At 39.7% G+C, this 17,253-nt stretch overlaps 3 protein-coding genes across 3 annotated transcripts in view; 1 reads left to right on the top strand and 2 right to left on the bottom strand.

Moving 5' to 3' along the window:
* The window catches only part of LOC146449229 (gamma-aminobutyric acid type B receptor subunit 2-like), a 30,677-nt gene extending 20,450 nt beyond the window's left edge, over window positions 1-10,227 (top strand). Inside the window, exons 17-19 of the mRNA XM_085101490.1 lie at window positions 7,680-7,831; window positions 8,906-9,055; window positions 9,918-10,227. Coding sequence (XP_084957616.1) covers window positions 7,680-7,831; window positions 8,906-9,055; window positions 9,918-10,157 — 542 coding nt within the window. The 3' untranslated portion in view covers window positions 10,158-10,227. The remainder of the gene's footprint in view (window positions 1-7,679; window positions 7,832-8,905; window positions 9,056-9,917) is intronic.
* LOC146449226 (LHFPL tetraspan subfamily member 6 protein-like) overlaps window positions 1-17,253 on the bottom strand; it is a 51,987-nt gene that overhangs the window by 5,137 nt on the left and 29,597 nt on the right. The gene's annotated exons all lie outside the window — the stretch shown is intronic.
* The window catches only part of LOC146449228 (propionyl-CoA carboxylase alpha chain, mitochondrial-like), a 25,754-nt gene continuing 19,347 nt past the window's right edge, over window positions 10,847-17,253 (bottom strand). Inside the window, exons 24-26 of the mRNA XM_085101493.1 lie at window positions 15,859-15,933; window positions 15,683-15,760; window positions 10,847-14,507 (exon numbers count right to left, since the gene is read on the bottom strand). Coding sequence (XP_084957619.1) covers window positions 14,424-14,507; window positions 15,683-15,760; window positions 15,859-15,933 — 237 coding nt within the window. The 3' untranslated portion in view covers window positions 10,847-14,423. The remainder of the gene's footprint in view (window positions 14,508-15,682; window positions 15,761-15,858; window positions 15,934-17,253) is intronic.

The following is a 17,253-nucleotide window of genomic DNA, read 5'->3' as shown; positions in this document are numbered from 1 at the left end:
CTAAGGATTTAATGGAGTGTAAACAATGGTTTAAACAACATCATTCAAGTTGAAAAAAGAAAATTTCACTTTTTTAAATTTGGAATTGTCAAGTGTTTCGTCCAACACCACTTAGTAAATGACACACTGGTCCTCAAAATGCTAAACCTTATTTACGATGTGTGCAAAACAAGGAACGATGAAAATTACATTCAGCTCAGAATACCTTTGTGACTCACTGCGGCAGTTGGCCAGTTGACTTCGCAAAATGACGAATGATTCGTCGCTCTCTATCGACTCGGACAGTACAAAATGCAATTACCTGTACAACAACGAATTTTGGGCAAAGCAACATTTTACAGATGTAATGCACAGAAATCTAGTTGCCGTTACCAGTATAAATTCAATCGTAGTCCTTCCGACCATCCTTTTTAACGCACTGGTCATTTACGCAATGGCAACAAGACCCAGACTACGATCCAACACGAATGTGCTTCTGGCGTGTATGGCCGCAACAGATTTCTTGTCCGGGACCATTCTACAGCCCCAGGCCGTCGCAGTGGAATTGCAAAACATTCTTGGTGTCGGGCCATCTTGTACCTTGAAAAAAGTCTACCATGTAACCCAAGCGGGAGTGGGCATTGCTTCGATCGACCATCATGTGTTAATCAGTATAGAGCGCTACATTGCTATCAAAAATTCTCTAAGATACCAGGAAATAGTGACAAAACAGTGGCTAAAAACTGGAGTGCTCATAGCCTGGGCCTTGGCGTTACTTGTGACAATGCTTGAAATTTTCGGAGTTGCGGTAGACAGTACAACGAAACTTTACGCAGCCTACATAAAGGTTTTCGTTGCAATATACGCAGCTCTTGGTTTGGTTTACATGGCTATTATTAGCTACACAAACGTCTACATCTTCTTCCAAACGCGACGGCATAAAAAACGCATTCAAAACGAACAAGTCACTCACGAGGAAGCAAAAAGGATTAAGAAGGACCATCGGGCAGCCAACACCCTTGCAACCATTCTGGGAGTGTTAGTTTTGACCAACTTGCCTTCGATGCTACTTATGTCGACGACATCTTCCTCAAACAGCAACTCTGACAAAACTCTCAGGCCAATCTTGTGGAAATGGGCTTTAGCTTTCGCATCATTTAAAACTGTTTTGAACCCAATTATTTATTGTTGGCGCGTCAAGAAGTTACGTCAAACGTTTCTTGAGATTTTACATTTAAACCGCTAGCAACCGCAAATTATAGCGACAGGGCCACAACGAATCCAACCCGATCGAACGAAAATTAAAGTTTCTACTTCTGAGGCTTTTTCGATGCCGGTTTGGGCGGACAGACAAGAACCAGTTTTAACATCATTCCATCATCTGGAAGCTAAAAGAATTGTTGGTTTTGAAGAAACCTGGAACTAAATCGTATAATTTTACGTCTAAACATCTTGGGCGCAAAGGAGTACAAACAAAGCTAATTCCCTTAACTATTATTTTAAAACTCGACCTGAACCCTACAAATTTACGCTTAAAAATACATTTTTTGCAAGTTTGCTACGTCGAATTGCAGCGAGCCTACCTAACATGTTGGAAGCTAGTGTTATTTGGCCATGTGCAGGAAACAAAATTTGGAGTTTGCCCTTTTCTCTGTTTTTGTTTGGTGGGGTTGTGGACCTTTTGGTTTTCTCTCTTACTGGTGGGAAACGTTTGAATTAACAATTGAGCAAAATAAAAACGAAGAATCAGCTGGTGGGGACGCCATAATTTCCTCCGATTTTGTGAGTAAAAAAATCCTTGGGGTTTTGGGCACCACAATAAAACCCATTTCAATATTTATTCAAACCAAGAAACGATAGACGTTCAAGTTCATAACAGTCAACAGCGCTCGGAAGTCAACTAAAACCGTGTTTTTTCCTGTAGCCGTTGGTAGATTTCGCAGAATGATGGTCAATTCTTTGTCCTGTTTGGACTCAGACAGGACAAAATACAATTAGCTGTACCATGATGTACTTTGGCTAAGACAGCACTTTACGATAATGTCGCGAGAATACGGAGTATACAACTCTCTTAGGATTTAATGGAGTGTAAACAATGGTTTAAACAACATCATTCAAGTTGAAAAAGAAAATCCTTCAATTTTTTCCTCCGGAATTGTCAAGTGTTTCGTCTAACACCACTTAGCAAATGACCCACTGGTTCTCAAAATGCTAAACCTTATTTAAGATTTAAGCAAAACAAGGAACGATGAAATTTACGTTCAGCTCCGAATACTTTTGTGACTCACTGCAGCAGTTGATCAGTTGATTTCACAAAATGACGAATGATTCGTCGCTCTCTATCGACTCGGACAGTACAAAATGCAATTACCTGTACAACGACGAATTTTGGGCAAAGCAGCATTTTACAGATGTAATGCCCAGAAATCTAATTGCCGTTGCCAGTATAAATTCAATCGTAGTCCTTCCGACCATCTTTTTAAACGCGCTGGTCATTTACGCAGTCGCAATAAGACCCAGACTACGATCCAACACGAATGTGCTTCTAGCGTGCATGGCCGCAACAGATTTCTTGTGCGGAACGATTCTACAACCCCTGTTCGTCGCAAAGGAATTGAAATACATTTTTGGTGTCGGGCCATCTTGTATCTTAGAAAAAGTTTACAATATAGCCCTAGCGGGAGTGGGCTTTGCCTCGATCGACCATCATGTGTTGATTAGCATAGAGCGCTACGTTGCTATCAAAAATCCATTGAGATACCGGGAAATAGTGACAAAACAGTGGCTAAAAACTGGAGTGCTCCTAGCCTGGGCCTTGGCGGTATTTGTAACAATGCTTGAAATTGTCATGGCTGCAGTAGACAGTACAACGAAATTTTACTCAGCCTACGTGCAAGTTATGATTTTAATATACACAGCACTTGGTTTGGTTTACATGGCTATCATTAGCTACACAAACGTCTACATCTTCTTCCAAACGCGACGGCATAAAAAACGCATTCAAAACGAACAGGTAACTCACGAGGAAGCAAAACGGATGAAGAAGGACCATCGGGCAGCCAACACCCTTGCAATCATTCTGGGAGTGTTAGTTTTGACCAACTTGCCTGCGCTGCTAGTTATGTCGACATATATCTCAAACGGCAACTCTGAGACAACTCTCAGGAGAATCCTGCGGAAATGGGCTTTAGCGTTCGCATCATTGAGACCTGTTTTGAACCCAATTATTTACTGTTGGCGCGTCAAAAAGTTGCGTCAAACGTTTCTTGAGATTTTGCATTTAAACCGCCAGCAGCCGCAAATTATAGCGACAGGGCCACAACCAATCCAACCCGATGAAACGAAAATTAAGGTTTCTACTTCTGAGGCTTTTTCGATGCCGGTTTGGGCGGACAGACAAGAACCAGTTTTAGCATCATTCCGTCATCTGGAAGCTGAAGAAATTGTTCGTTTTGAAGAAACTGCGAACTAAGTCATAATTACACCTTTAAATATAAAGGGTTACAATTGTAGCTTATTCTCTTCAGTCATATTAGCTTAAAAAGGTATCACGAGTTAAAGAGCAGCAATTAGGTGAAAAAAGGAAAAGCTTTCAATTTTCTCTTCCCAGTATTTTTGAAGTTCTTGGTCTCCTCACTACTTAACCGAGAACAAACCGTCTTCAAAAGTCAAACCAATATCAAAATTTATTCAAACCAAGGAACGATGGAAGTTCAAGCTCATAAAAGTCAACAGCCCTCGAAAGTCAGATAAAACCGTGTTTTCTTCTGTGGCCGTTGGTTGATTTCGTAGAATGACGAGGATTGTTCCTTGCCTTCTTTGAACTCAGCCAGAATAAAATGCAATTAGCTGTACTTTGGCTAAGGCAGAGATTACATAGTATACAATTCTCCGATGATTTAATGTGGTGTAAACAATGGAGTTTAAAGAACATCTTTTAGATGAAAAAAGAAAATCCCTCAACACTTTCTTCCGCGAATTGTCAAGTGTTTCGTCTAACACCACTTGGCAAATGACACACTGGTCCTCAAAATGCTAAACCTTATTTACGATGTGTGCACTACAAGGAACGATGAAAATTACATTCAGCTCAGAATACCTTTGTGACTCACTGCAGCAGTTGGCCAGTTGATTTCACAAAATGACGAATGATTCGTCGCTCTCTATCGACTCGGACGGAATCGAATCCAACCCGATCGAACGAAAATTAAGGTTTCTACTTCTGAGGCTTTTACGATGCCGGACAGACAAGAACCAGTTTTAACATTATTCCGTCACCTTGAAGCTGAAGAAATTGTTGGTATTGAAGAAACCGCGAACTAAGTCATAATTACACCTCTTAACATAAAGGAGTACAAACGTTGTTAATTTTCTTCACTCATATTAGATTAGAAAAGTATCACGAGTTAAACAGCAAAAATTAGGTGAAAAAAAGAAAAGCTTTCAATTTTCTCTTTCCAGTATTTTTGAAGTTCTTCGTCTCCTCACTACTTAACCGAAAACAATCCGCCTTCAAAAGTCGAAACCCTTATCAAAATTTATTCAAACCAAGGAACGATGGAAGTTCAAGCTCATAAAAGTCAACAGCCTTCGGAAGTCAGATAAAACAGTGTTTTCTCCTGACGCCGTTGGTTGATTTCGTAGAATAACGCGTATAATTTCTCGCCATCTCTGAACTCAGCCAGAATAAAATGCAATTAGCTGTACCACAATGTACTTTAGCGAGAGCGGCACTTTACAGAAATGGTATACAGAAGTCTGGTTTCTGTAGCCATTATAATTCAATCATAGTCGTTCCGACCATCTTTTCTAACATGTTCGTCATTTTTGCATATTTGCAACAAGGCGCCAACACTGTCGTGTAGTGTTAGTTCAGTTGTTGTTTTCCTGTCAAGTTGTTGGCTAGAACTGTGTAAATATAAGTATAAATATATAAACTGAAAAATGACAGTTATAAACGAAAAGCAGTTGTATGGTTTGCATTGTTTATTAGGAACGTTAGATACACGATGTTCTTCATGCATGGAAAGCATAGTCGAAAGACCCAGTAATAGGTACAATCTCAGAAATATCAACATCATAGCGATTCCTCGTTTCGATAGCTAGTTTTATGAAACACTTTATTGCCCACAGAGTGTCCATAATATGGAACATCCTTATGAGTACACGAGATGGCAATACCGCAAGTATAACGTGAGAGCTTTTACTCGGTTGGCGTGGGGGTCAAAAGCCCTTTTGTTGTTTAAAATTCAATTTGTTGTCGAAATTCAGTTGTTTTTTTAAGCGAGGTGCCCGCAGCGACTCAATACATGGACACAGATTATATCAGACCATTGAAATTTAAGTGCACAGGGGGAGACACTAGGGGGTTGTACTTATTTTATCATCTAGATTACAGTATTCTTAATATTGTTGTTTTTCTATTTTGGATTTTATGTCATATACGGCCCAACAAGCTTGTAGCTTTCACTGTTACCGTGTTTAAATAAAGGTTGTGTGTATGTATGTATGTATGTATGCATGCATGCATGCATGCATGCATGTATGTATGTATGTATGTATGTATGTATGTATGTATGTATGTATGTATGTATGTATGTATGTATGTATGTATGTATGTATGTATGTATGTATGTATGTATGTATGTATGTATATACGATTCAGAGATCCTACTTGCTAAAAAAGGGAGTAAAGAAGAATTGGTTTGTCTATCTTTCATTGGGCTCAAACAACCGTTTTTGCAGCTGCTCTATTTTCAACTTTTTCGCTACTAATTTTGAAATTGATTTTTGTGAGTTCGAGGGATTAAATCTCAGGTAGTTACGAATAAAACCGAGGTAAAATGATTAAAAAAAAACCCGAACTTTTTTATTTGCTTTTAATATTTCAATTTTCGTGGCTAGCTATCGAATGAGAGTTAAGACGCAAAATCTGAAAGCAAACGTACAATAGCGCGCGGAGGAAACTTTTTTTTTTGGCGCATATTTGGTCCTCTGTTTTCCCTTTCAAAGTTCAGTGAATTAAAATTCGTAAAATTGCTGAAGGTTTAGAATTCGCAGAGTTAAGAAATTAATCATTGATGTTGTTGGAGGTCTTACTGGAAAGAAGGAACTCTTTATGAGACATACTATTCAATCAACAATTATGAACAACATTGTAATTGAATTGTTACACTTGTTCGAATTTTGATTTAAGGAACATGCGAGTGACATTTGTGAGGGCATACCTCTCTTACATGTCTTATTGTCACCGCTAAAGGCCCCTCAAGGTGACTGTTTCCAACTTCAATCAAAGTGGAGTAATTCGTAGCCTTTGATGTGACATTTAGTAATTCGCAGCCTTTGATCTTTTGTCGGTCAAACCGCATTCGTAAATGTAAGCACTGTAAACGTTTGTGAAGTTGTTGTGTTAAGAAAAAAATGTTAGTCAATGCAAACGTCGTATCGCAACAGTTTAAATGAAATTTATTTAGGTTTTACTAATAAACCCAAGTTATTGTGAGTTAAAACCTGAAAGTTTTTGTTTTCTGGAGGAAATGTTGTTCAAGTTGTCTTGATAAAGGTAATTGTTTCAAACTCCATTAACTTGAATAAATGCCATTAAGTTAATGTGCAAGTTGATGGGAACGGAAAAAGTCAAGTGGCAGAGAACATAAGAACAAAAGCTGTAACGAAAAACAAAGAACTTTCAAACTACGAAAACACTGAATCGAATTGCAAGAGGCACGCGAGACAATTTGATTTAAAGCTTTTCTCAAGTCCTAACACATTCATTGTCTTTTAGAAATATTTCAATTCTTTTTTCTCACTAAAGTTCCCACATTATCATTAATGTCATTTGTACGAGAGAAATTAAGCCGCAATGTATACCAAAATGTGCCGTTTATACGCGAAAATAGGTAAGGTAAAAAAACTTACCCCTGTAGATGTCTTTGTATCGTCTAACATGTTTTCTTTGCACAAAAGAAGAAACAGCTGGCATGTACTATTTTTATTCGAGTTGCGTCCATTTATCACCTTTTTTGAACCTTGATGTTGTGACAATCTTGCGAGAGTGCGTGCGCGCTCCTTTTTCCCGCCAAAAACAGCTAGTAACCAGGTCATCGCGGTAAACATTTACGCACGCGCAATGTCAATGTTATTTATTAAGCCACGGTTCCCTTGAATAAAAGATGTCGTGAGATTTTTCTCAAACGTTCTGTGATTGTTCACTTCTACGTATTAATTTAAGAAAAGTAATAAAAAAGATAGGTCGCCAAGTCCGCCAAAAAGCTACGATTCACTCAATTTACCCACAGATAATCGCTGGAAATTTCGTTGGGTTATTCGGGACTCTACGAAGTGCGAGTTGAATTAGGGGCCGGGGAAGTGCGAACTTCGGATGTCCCCACAACAAATTGAGACTAAAGTACAAAAGTTCGCACTTCCGATATTACTGACACTACAGTCACAAGGTATATTCGCCCCAAATTCCTTGATCTAATAGAACTTGAACACTGAGGCTACATTTACATTATATCACATAGACGACAGGTAGCTTTCTGCGGGCTTGCCAATATGCTATCTCCGAGTTGAAAGTGGTACATTTTGTAACGGATAGACTAACTTCTAAAAGGATTATGAGAATGGGGCTCCCAATGGCGCTTATAAATAGAGAACTTATTACGCATTGAACTTTTCTCAGCTTATTTCTCTTTCAGGTATGTCCGTTTACAACGTGGTGATACTGTCCGTCCTTGGTGTTGCTATCACTGCCGTTATACGAGATCACCAAGACGCAACTTTCGCTATAACTGCTGTTTTTACAATCTTCTGCACCACTATAACGCTCTGTTTCGTGTTTCTACCCAAGGTAAGATAAGCCCTCCTTACAAACAGGTAATTTTTGCATTAGATTATCTCAAGAAGGTTGGGGTGGGTGTAGGTAGAGGTCCTAGGAAATCTTTATGAAATACACGAGATTAAACTCTTTCAGTAATGTTGGGCGGAAACGAGGAAACGCCAATTTAAAGCGATAACCGCGCACTTTTCTGCTCGTCATCTCGACAAACTGCAGCCAAACTACCTAAGGGATTGCTTGTAGCAAAAGACGTACTAATTGTAGTCAAGTAATTTCAAGTCGATGACATGCAGTCGACTCCCGATAATTCGAACCTTCAAGGGAAATTGAAAAAGGTTCGAGTTATCGAGGGTAAAATTATATAGAAAATGACCTGAAAGGAAAGGAAAATTGGTTCGAGTTAGCGCGAGGTTCGAGTTATCGGGAGTCGACCGTATGGCGAGGTGGCCTATCACGACCCATTGTGCTTGCATAAATTTGGCATAATTTAACGGCGACTCATTTCAACTGTTTAAAGATTTTGGGTAGGCCGTTAATTACTGCGTGCTATAAAAGAACTCTCTTCAATCAAACCTGGCATTTTCTTGGTGTTTGAATCACCACGCGTGAAGGTTTGCTAAGATTCTATCTTAGTTTTCTTCAAGTGAGTTGGAGGTACACGCCTGCAGTTTGCGTGTTTCGTATTCGGTTTTGTCCAAGATTGTAGACCTAGTCACTTTTAGACAATTTAAAGGGGCTATGTCTGCTGGAGCACATGCGCTCTAGAGTCCGATTGAGACTAATTTACATACAACTCCTCGCGGGATTTTTGTTTTACTGCCATTGCAAAAGCTGAGAAAAATATCGCAACAACAGCTTCTGTAATTACTAAAGAACGTATGTAAATAAAAAATTCAGCTAACTTTCCGAAGATGAACGCGATTCAAACAGATGGAAAAAGCTTCCTGAACTTCCCGACCGTATTTGAAAAAGTTGGGCCAACGATTTCAAAGTGCCCCTTATCAACGCGCGCATGCGCCTGGAGTAACATAGTCCCTTTAAATCCAGAAATGCAATCGTAATAGTCAAGTATAATTACTGCTCTAGGTGACAAAGCTGTGGTCCACTGACGGTGGAGACGAAGCCAGCACGACCCAACGAAGTAATACTAACAACCCAGAGTCTTCAACAAGCATGGACAAAAACGCTGTTAATATGACCATGGAGAATTCGCAACTTAAAAAACTTCTGGCTGAGGTAAACTGGTTTAAAATTGCCATTTAACGACAAAATCTCCTGAGGACCCCATATAAATGTACCACGGGGGTGCTCCGCGGAAAGAAGCTCCTTAAAGTAGGTCCTCCCAAATTAGGTCCAACCAGAGTAAGCCCCCACGCCCAACTCAAGGTCCATATTTGCTCACCACTCCCGTGTCCTCATTTTGATGTCTTATGTTACGAGAGTGGCAAGCGAGATTACCAACTCAGCGCTTTTGAGGAAACTAAAGATAACACGATTCTACAACTCAGTTGTCGGAAATCTGGGCTATCTTAACCACTGTCGAGTCCCCCATTTTTTCTTTACTTTGTTTTCTAAGCGTTACTGAGACAAGATCACGTTCCAACGTTCAGCGACTGGACATTCCTATTTTAGCTCAGTCGTAGCGATCTGGTTTTCTAAAGAACGAGAAGAGTCAAACGAGCGTCTGCGAGGGAGGTTAATCGAAGTCGAACTTTTGGAAAATATCCGTCCTGAAAGGAAAGCTGCCCCTTAGTTTCGGTCAATGGAAGGAGTTAGCAGACAACACACCTGCCAGCTGTTTTCTTTTAAGAACTAGTCTAGTCGAGCGCTGTATCGCCCCACACTCAGCGCAAGCGCAGTAGACCCCTATTGGCCATTTGAGACTTACGGATAGATCCTATTTTATACCTTGGGCCCCACCCAAGTAATAATAACCACAAAAAAAATATATGCGCGCCTTCCTATAATCCGTTAATGTAACGAGTGCACAAACAAGGAACCGACACACATTTTCCGCAAAACCACAGGCCCTGGCGTGGGAAACTTGTGGTTCACTAGCAAAAACAAGACCTATTACTCTTTCTTTTCATCTACTTAGCGCGAACAACATTTGATGGAACTAACCCGACTATTGGAGACGCTACCTCCAGAATCAAGAACAGAAGAAACTTCAAAAGAGAGTCGTGTAAAGCAGTTCATGAAACGAAAATCGTTAGTGCAATTTAAACAACCAGAGGCATCTCACGCCAACGAAAGCTTTGTTCCTGACGAGGAAATAAGTAACAGGAGTCAGAGAAAGCAGGCTTCAAGCTCTTCAGATCGGGCAGACAAGAGCTAAAAGAACTGTCAGCCAACCAGTTTGTTAAACGTGACACACACAAAAAACCTTTCAGATTGCTATTTATGAAATAGGTAGCCTGAGTATCAGGCCTTCGGTGACATGTACACCATGAAAATTCTCGTAAAAAAAAAAAAAAAAAAAAAAAAAAAAAAAAAAATTCCGAGCCCCCAGCAGGAATCGAACCCACGGCCTTCCAGTTACTTGTCTGGATGCTCTAACCACTGAGGTACGGGTGACTCATGTGGTGAGCAGGTCACAGGGTTGGGGTTATAAGTCTCAGGACTTCGCATCTCACGAGTACACTGGACACTCATCATATCAGCGAATTACCTGCATCACGCAAGCACATTAAATCAGCGTTGTGTACACTTAGAAATTTAGCGAACCAGCCAACCACCCTATGTTATGGTTGGCTCGGGTTCGCTACATTGCCATTTAACAATGAAATTATTCGCTCTAGATTTCTATGTGCTATAGGTTGATTCGAGCTGTACCCTTATCAACTACAACGCATACAAATATAGAGCGAATATTGCAAATCCGTTGATTAAAATCTCACCGAAATGAAAGCGGATAGTTCATTGCATTATTACTTTCATGAACGAGTTACACTGTTATTTGCCACTAGCTATCACAGAATAGATGGTAGTTTTATATTGACTAACAGTCATTCATATTCAAAAGGCTCGTCGTGTTCCCTTACCTTTTTACCGATAATAAGATTACATTATCAGCTAGTACTGGAAACCGAGAGCGATGGTCACACTTTGTGGAGCTGTTCTTTTCAAACGGAAGTGTCCAGTGTTTCAAAACCGCATTGACCTTCATAATATATACTATGACCCTTTCAGTTTGTAGAATAGTTCTTGTCAAATGGACTTTAAGGGGTGATACCACTTTTAAGTCATTCCATGTTATACCTCCGTGGTTCCTTCAATACAGTAATAGCCCGCGTATAAGAACCTGGGTTTTAAGAACCTGTTAGGCTAAAACTTTCATTTTAAGCCCCCTCCACATAAGAACCTATTTAGGCTAAAATTTTAAGTTAGGTTCTTATCAGTGGGGTTGCTGTGAAAGTATATAGGTAGAAACTGCTGAGTTAAGATCATTATCTATTTAAAAGTAACTTGACATAACTTTTTTTTCTTTCAAGCTTAAGTACCATGTTGTATGTCTATTGTGTTTGCCATTATACTGTATTATTAGATGATATTTATAATATATATAGTATATTCAGATGAAATCCATATGAAAATATAAGAACCTATTTTAAGAACCTTGGTAGCCTAAATTTGCTTTAAGTACCATTTATATAAGAACCTATTTAGGCTAAATTGAAAAATTCAGGTTCTTATACGTGGGCTATTACTGAACCTTAGCATACACAAAGAATAACGTGTCGATCAAATGTACCTATCGCATAATAGGCAACTACAAGGAAGTGAGCGGGCCAAACATGGAAAAGTCGGATAAAAATTACAATAGTCAAACTGGAAGACCTAAGACGTGCATCTTCCAACTTTGCCTCGAATTCTTTTACTGTTCATCATCAACTAAGCCCACCCCCCTGTTTCCTGAGCCCACCCCACCCTGCTAAACACAGACAGGACGAATGTGGATGAAGGTGTCAGATCATTTCCATGTTTAGGAGTTTTGCGATAATTGCGGGAGATGTTAGGCAGCTTATTTAAACAGCTTATGAAACGATTAACAGTGTAAATAAGACAGCTGAGAAACTACAAGATGTAAAATTCAAAAGAGTTGTGATTTTGCCGAATAAAAGAGAACATTGCTATTGTATAATTCACTGGATTTTTAATTGAAATTAGTCCACCCCCCACTCCCTAATAGGTGCCCCCCCCCCCCCCCATAGAGACTATTACATTTGCACACACAACCTTTCCCCTCCCCCACTTGGGAGGTTTCATATAATATTTAGGGTATTTTTCATTGTCAGTTTTGTTCTTTTAACATGGTACTTCTATAAAAGAATGTAGTCTAATAATCGTTTAGATGAGAATAAACATATCATAATCATTTCGTTACATATTGAGTTTTAATTTAAAATTCTAGGGAACATTTCAGTACTCAGCTTATTCAACGTAGTCACATTATAGTGCCTAAGTTTCGCTAACGGAAGTGTTTGAGTAGAATTTCATTTATAATATTTGATCAAAAATTACAGATCTGACTTGATATTTTGTACACCACTTCAAATACTATCTACCGTCTTCTTCACAGAAAAAATACATTATATATTTAGACCCATATATCTTGACCACGTTTTAAAACTAAGCCCTAGTTTCTTTCCTTTTTCAGTAAATTAATTATACACATTATTGCAGACCATGTCTTAAACGCTGGTGACACACGGTTCAACATTTGTTGATCAACAAATGTTGCAGCTCCTGTTCAACAAATGTTGAACAGTGCGTCATGCAGTGTTGAATGTTGAAATAGGCCGTTCAACATGTTCAACGCAGTTGAACGAAACAGAGTTGAGTTCTATTCCATTCAACAAGTTGCCACTTGTTGAACGGCTCTAACCATATTGTTTTCCAGTCTCAAGCTGGTGACACAAGGTTCAACAGCGTGCAACATGTTCCCCTTTAGTTAAAATCATGTCAATCTGACGAATTGGCATAAAATGCTACAGACTAAACTCGAGTTGGTGTTTTCAATTAAAATAAAAAAGTTAAGGAGTTTTGCTCACTTTAAAAGGTCATAGACCGTAAGTATTACCAGATTTGAATTTCTCAAAAGATGGCCGATGTTTTGATTAGCGTTGATGAGACGTTGATAAAGCAATCGTGCCGACGTTGCTACCTTTTAGACGTAGCTTTTAGTCTCAGGATATCATACCACATCAACTAGCACGTTATTTAACCAAAAACCTTTGAATTTTAAACATAGGATATGCACAAGGTCGATTGTTTCAATAAGCTATTTCCGAGGTGCTGTGAACCTCATTACGAAAGCGAGGCTAAGTGCAAAGTTTTTATTACGAAAATAAGTTTTTATTCATATGCAAACAAAACTAATTTTCTTATGAAAAGTTTTGCACTTAGCCTCGCTTTCATAATGAGGTTCACAGCAACTCGAAAATGGCCTATTACAGTGCAAGTCAATTGCAAGTGAAAACAGTTACACCTACAAACAACTACTTATACGTGGACGTAATGTACTTGAAAACAAGTTACTTGAAAAAATAGTACACCTGCAAAGTAAGTTATTTGCACGCCGTGAAAACGAGTTAGTTCTACGAGCTAACACCCTCCTGAAATGCTGCACGAACAAGATAGTCACCTGCACATGGAATAAGGTACTTGCACGTGTAAACAAACGTCATTCCGTGCTGTACGTTCAAATAAGTCATTTTCACGTTAAAAAAGGTACTCAATTGCACGTGCAAACACAACTCATGCGCGTGGAATGTGCAAACGAGTCACTTGTACGTGAAAACAGGTTACTTGCCTGGCAAAGAGGTCACGTACGATGCATGAGTAAACGAGTTATTTGCAAGTAAAAACAAGGTAGCTGCACGCGCGTTTTTCCTGGCACGAGCCAGGAATGAGTAGCGCAGTCTTAGCCCTGGTTCACACCAGCAAAAGAAGGGATAGAATCAGGAGTGGAATCGGATTCAGAAGAATCTTCTCACCTAGTGTGAATCAATACGACGGAAGCAGAAACGGAAGCCTCGCGTTCGTTCAAAATGGCGGAAGGCCGCCATGTTTTCAATTCTAAATCTCGTGTAAAGGGATTGGAAATGAGTTATGTGATTGGTTAATTCTTCTGAAACGCTTCCGATTCTGATCAACCAGGGGCCCGTTTCTCGAAAGTCCCGGTAGCTTATCGGGCCCGATAAGTATATTTTGAAATGTTTTTTCGCCGATTACACAGTGATTACAGACATGATACTTGGCCAATGTTTTCATAGAATTATAAGGTTTTAGAATTTAGTATTCAAAGCTAACAAAAATGGACTTCTGCTAAGAAACATTTATCACCAAAGACAACTACCGGGCACGATAAGTTACCGGGACGTTCGAGAAACGGGCCCCAGCTCACACTTGACTGCAAGCAAGGGAATCAGAAGCGGAGTCGGAAAAAAAAAAGGAAACGTTCCGATCCTTGCGATTCCGATTCCTTCGAGCTTCCGATTGTGCTTCCGTCTTCGTTTTTTTATTCACACTGGAAAGAAAGGTTTCTTACGCTACCGATTCCGATTCCGCTTCCGATTCCGTCGCCAGTGTGAACCAGCCCTTATTGGTCAGCATGATGCTCGATTTCCACCATAATATCTCCTTCACCAACTTTATCCCCAGCATTAAAGTGCACGGCTTTCACCTGGATAAAAGACAAATCTCAGTTAGAGCGACTTGGTAGTTTGGACCATAGCCATTAGCACTTTTCTTTACGAAATAGGGTGAACGGCGAGTCAGCTAATTTTCCCTAGATACTGAGATATAAAAGTAGGCAAGAAAGTTCTGTCAAATAGCCTTAAAGAGCACAGCTTTCACCTGGATAAAAGACAAATCTCAGTTAGAGCGATTTGGTTCAGTTTAGCACATAGCCATTAGCACTTTTCTCTACGAAGTAGGGTGAACGGCGAGTCAGCTAATTTTCCCTAGATACTGAGAAATATAAGTAGGCAAGTAAGTTCTGTCAAATAGCCTTAAAGAGCACGGCTTTCAACGGGATAAAAGACAAATCTCAGTTAGAGCGATTTGGTTAAGTTTGGACCATAGCCATTAGCACTTTCCTCTATGAAATAAGGTGAAGAGCGAGTCAACTAATTTTCCCTAGATACAGAGAAATATAAGTAGGCAAGTAAGTTCTGTCAAATAGTAAAATACGCCAGGAAGGGGTAAATGAATGCTTTGATTCCTTCATATTCACTCTGTACTTTACAATGATCATAAATTTCCCTAACCTGTAAAGTTAATACCACGATCTTAACCCTTGAACCCCTAATATCAAAGAACAAATTCCCCTATCTTGTCCCCATACTTTTCTTACAAAAGTGCTGAGGAGAAGTTATTAAAAATCAAGAAAAATCACCTTGGGTGATCGTATCCTAAATCTCATGACCTCATGGGTTGAGTAAGCATTGATATCACAAGGAGAAATTTGATGCTGATCACTGCTAGGTTAGGGCTTAAAGGGTTTAAGGAAGGTTAAAGGAGTTCATCAAACTCATTAATAATTCATCAAGCCAAAACAAAGCAAATCACCACCGTGAAGGAGGTTTAGAAATGTGATCTTAATTCTCATAAAATTTTGTGAACTTTTGCTTCGAATTTCTCCAAGAATTATCAATAGTATGAGAAGCTATATCAAACACTCGAAAGAGTGTTTCCTCCGATTTTCAAACACCTCGAAGTTGGTTAAAAAAAATCGGCTGCGCTTCGTTTTTCCAACCTATTTCTCGGTGTTTGGAAATCGGAGGAAACTCTCTTCCTCGTGTTTGATATATTACTTCAGATTTAAAAAACCGAGAACATGAGAACTTATCAGCTCACCGTGCCAGAAAGACCAGCATGCAAACTATTCTGCATCTTCATTGCTTCCACTACAGCTAGTTCCTGGCCTTCGTGAACCTGAAAAAAGGACAAGGAGTGAATTTGGGGATTGTCATTACTTATAAAAGGTTTGAGTCAAACAACTTGCATGCAAAACACAGAGAGTTATGACGTACCGTATCTCCAACACTAACTGCAACTGACACTACAGTTCCAGGCATTGGTGATTTGAGGAATGGAGACATGTCCTCCTGCATACAGAAACAGAATGATGGATTTAGTATGGTTACCGCTACTTCACGTGAGTTAAAAATTTTACTTAATTTCTTTTACGTCCTCTGCAAAGCAACAACGTGAAATGACCATATTCAAAGTTTTAACGGGATTATGGGCATACAGCGGTGAAGTTTTTTTCTCATTCTGAACTTAAACGCTGTTCCAACTAATTATGTTCCTGGAAAATTCGGCCATACTGCACAAGTGCAACGGGCTGCAATAGTCATAAAGTGGATCAGAAAGAGCAAGTTTTAGTTGAGTGTTGTAAAACCAAAACCAAAGTAATTACTCGATCCAATCATGAGAGATGTAAACAGCGCAATGAACCAATCAGAACTCAAAGCAAATACACGTGACCGGCGCCAAGCGCGGGAAAACGCGTGCGGGCATGTCACGATTGGTTTGGGTTTTGCTTCTCATTGGTTGAGAATGTAGCGCGAGTTTTGTTAACCAATCACAGCGTAGTAAAGCAAAACCAAATTACTTTTAAAAGTCGATTGAAAACCTCTACCGTGGATGAATACTTCTAAGTGACGTTTTCGTTGGTGATGCTGTCGAAAATGCGTTGGCAAACTCGGTTGCACTTTACAGATTACACTGGAGACCTTGAGCACAGACGTTCATGAGTCACGGATGGCAACTGGAAGTTAAATGTTCCCTTATTGGTTTTTCTCGTTTTTAGTGTCCAGTGCCTTGTGAAGACATCACAATGTGTCAAACAAATATCTCAACATCCGGTTGCCGTTCATCGCCACGACCTTCTGTGCTTAAGTTCCCTTTTTGAAGGAAGAAAACTTGGTTTCAATGTTACGCCGCAGGGGCTGGTTTCGCGAGGGCCTCATAGGTTAGTAGTGTTCCTTAACACTAGACTATTGTTGAGAATGATGCATTATTCAGTAAGTGACACAGACATACTCGGAAAAAGGTAAATCCGAGTGCTCCTATCAGGAGCTGAACCTAACACCTTCGGAATACTAGTTCGAATGCTCTACCACTGAGCTACAGGAGACTCGTGGGAGCTAAGGCCATTAAACTAGGTTCATGGGACAAACATCCTGAATACTGCTAGGATTGGAATGATATGCGTGGCATGCGCGCAATGGAATAAATGTGATGGAATATTTTAAGCCTGGTGAATAAATGAGACTATTAATACTACAACACAGCAGCCGATCGGTACCAAGGCGGACGGCCGAGGGAACAATTTCTAGTCTGAACGACGAGGATCGAAATCCTCCAATCAACAACAGCCTAAGAGAGGATCGAAACGCACCAATCAACACAAACCAAGGTGC

Source organism: Pavona decussata, unplaced genomic scaffold (genome assembly GCF_977016875.1).
Source record: "Pavona decussata unplaced genomic scaffold, jaPavDecu1.1 SCAFFOLD_602, whole genome shotgun sequence".
Taxonomy (NCBI): domain Eukaryota; kingdom Metazoa; phylum Cnidaria; class Anthozoa; order Scleractinia; family Agariciidae; genus Pavona; species Pavona decussata.
Note: the sequence above shows the minus strand (reverse complement) of the source record. Positions and strands in the feature narration are given on the sequence as shown.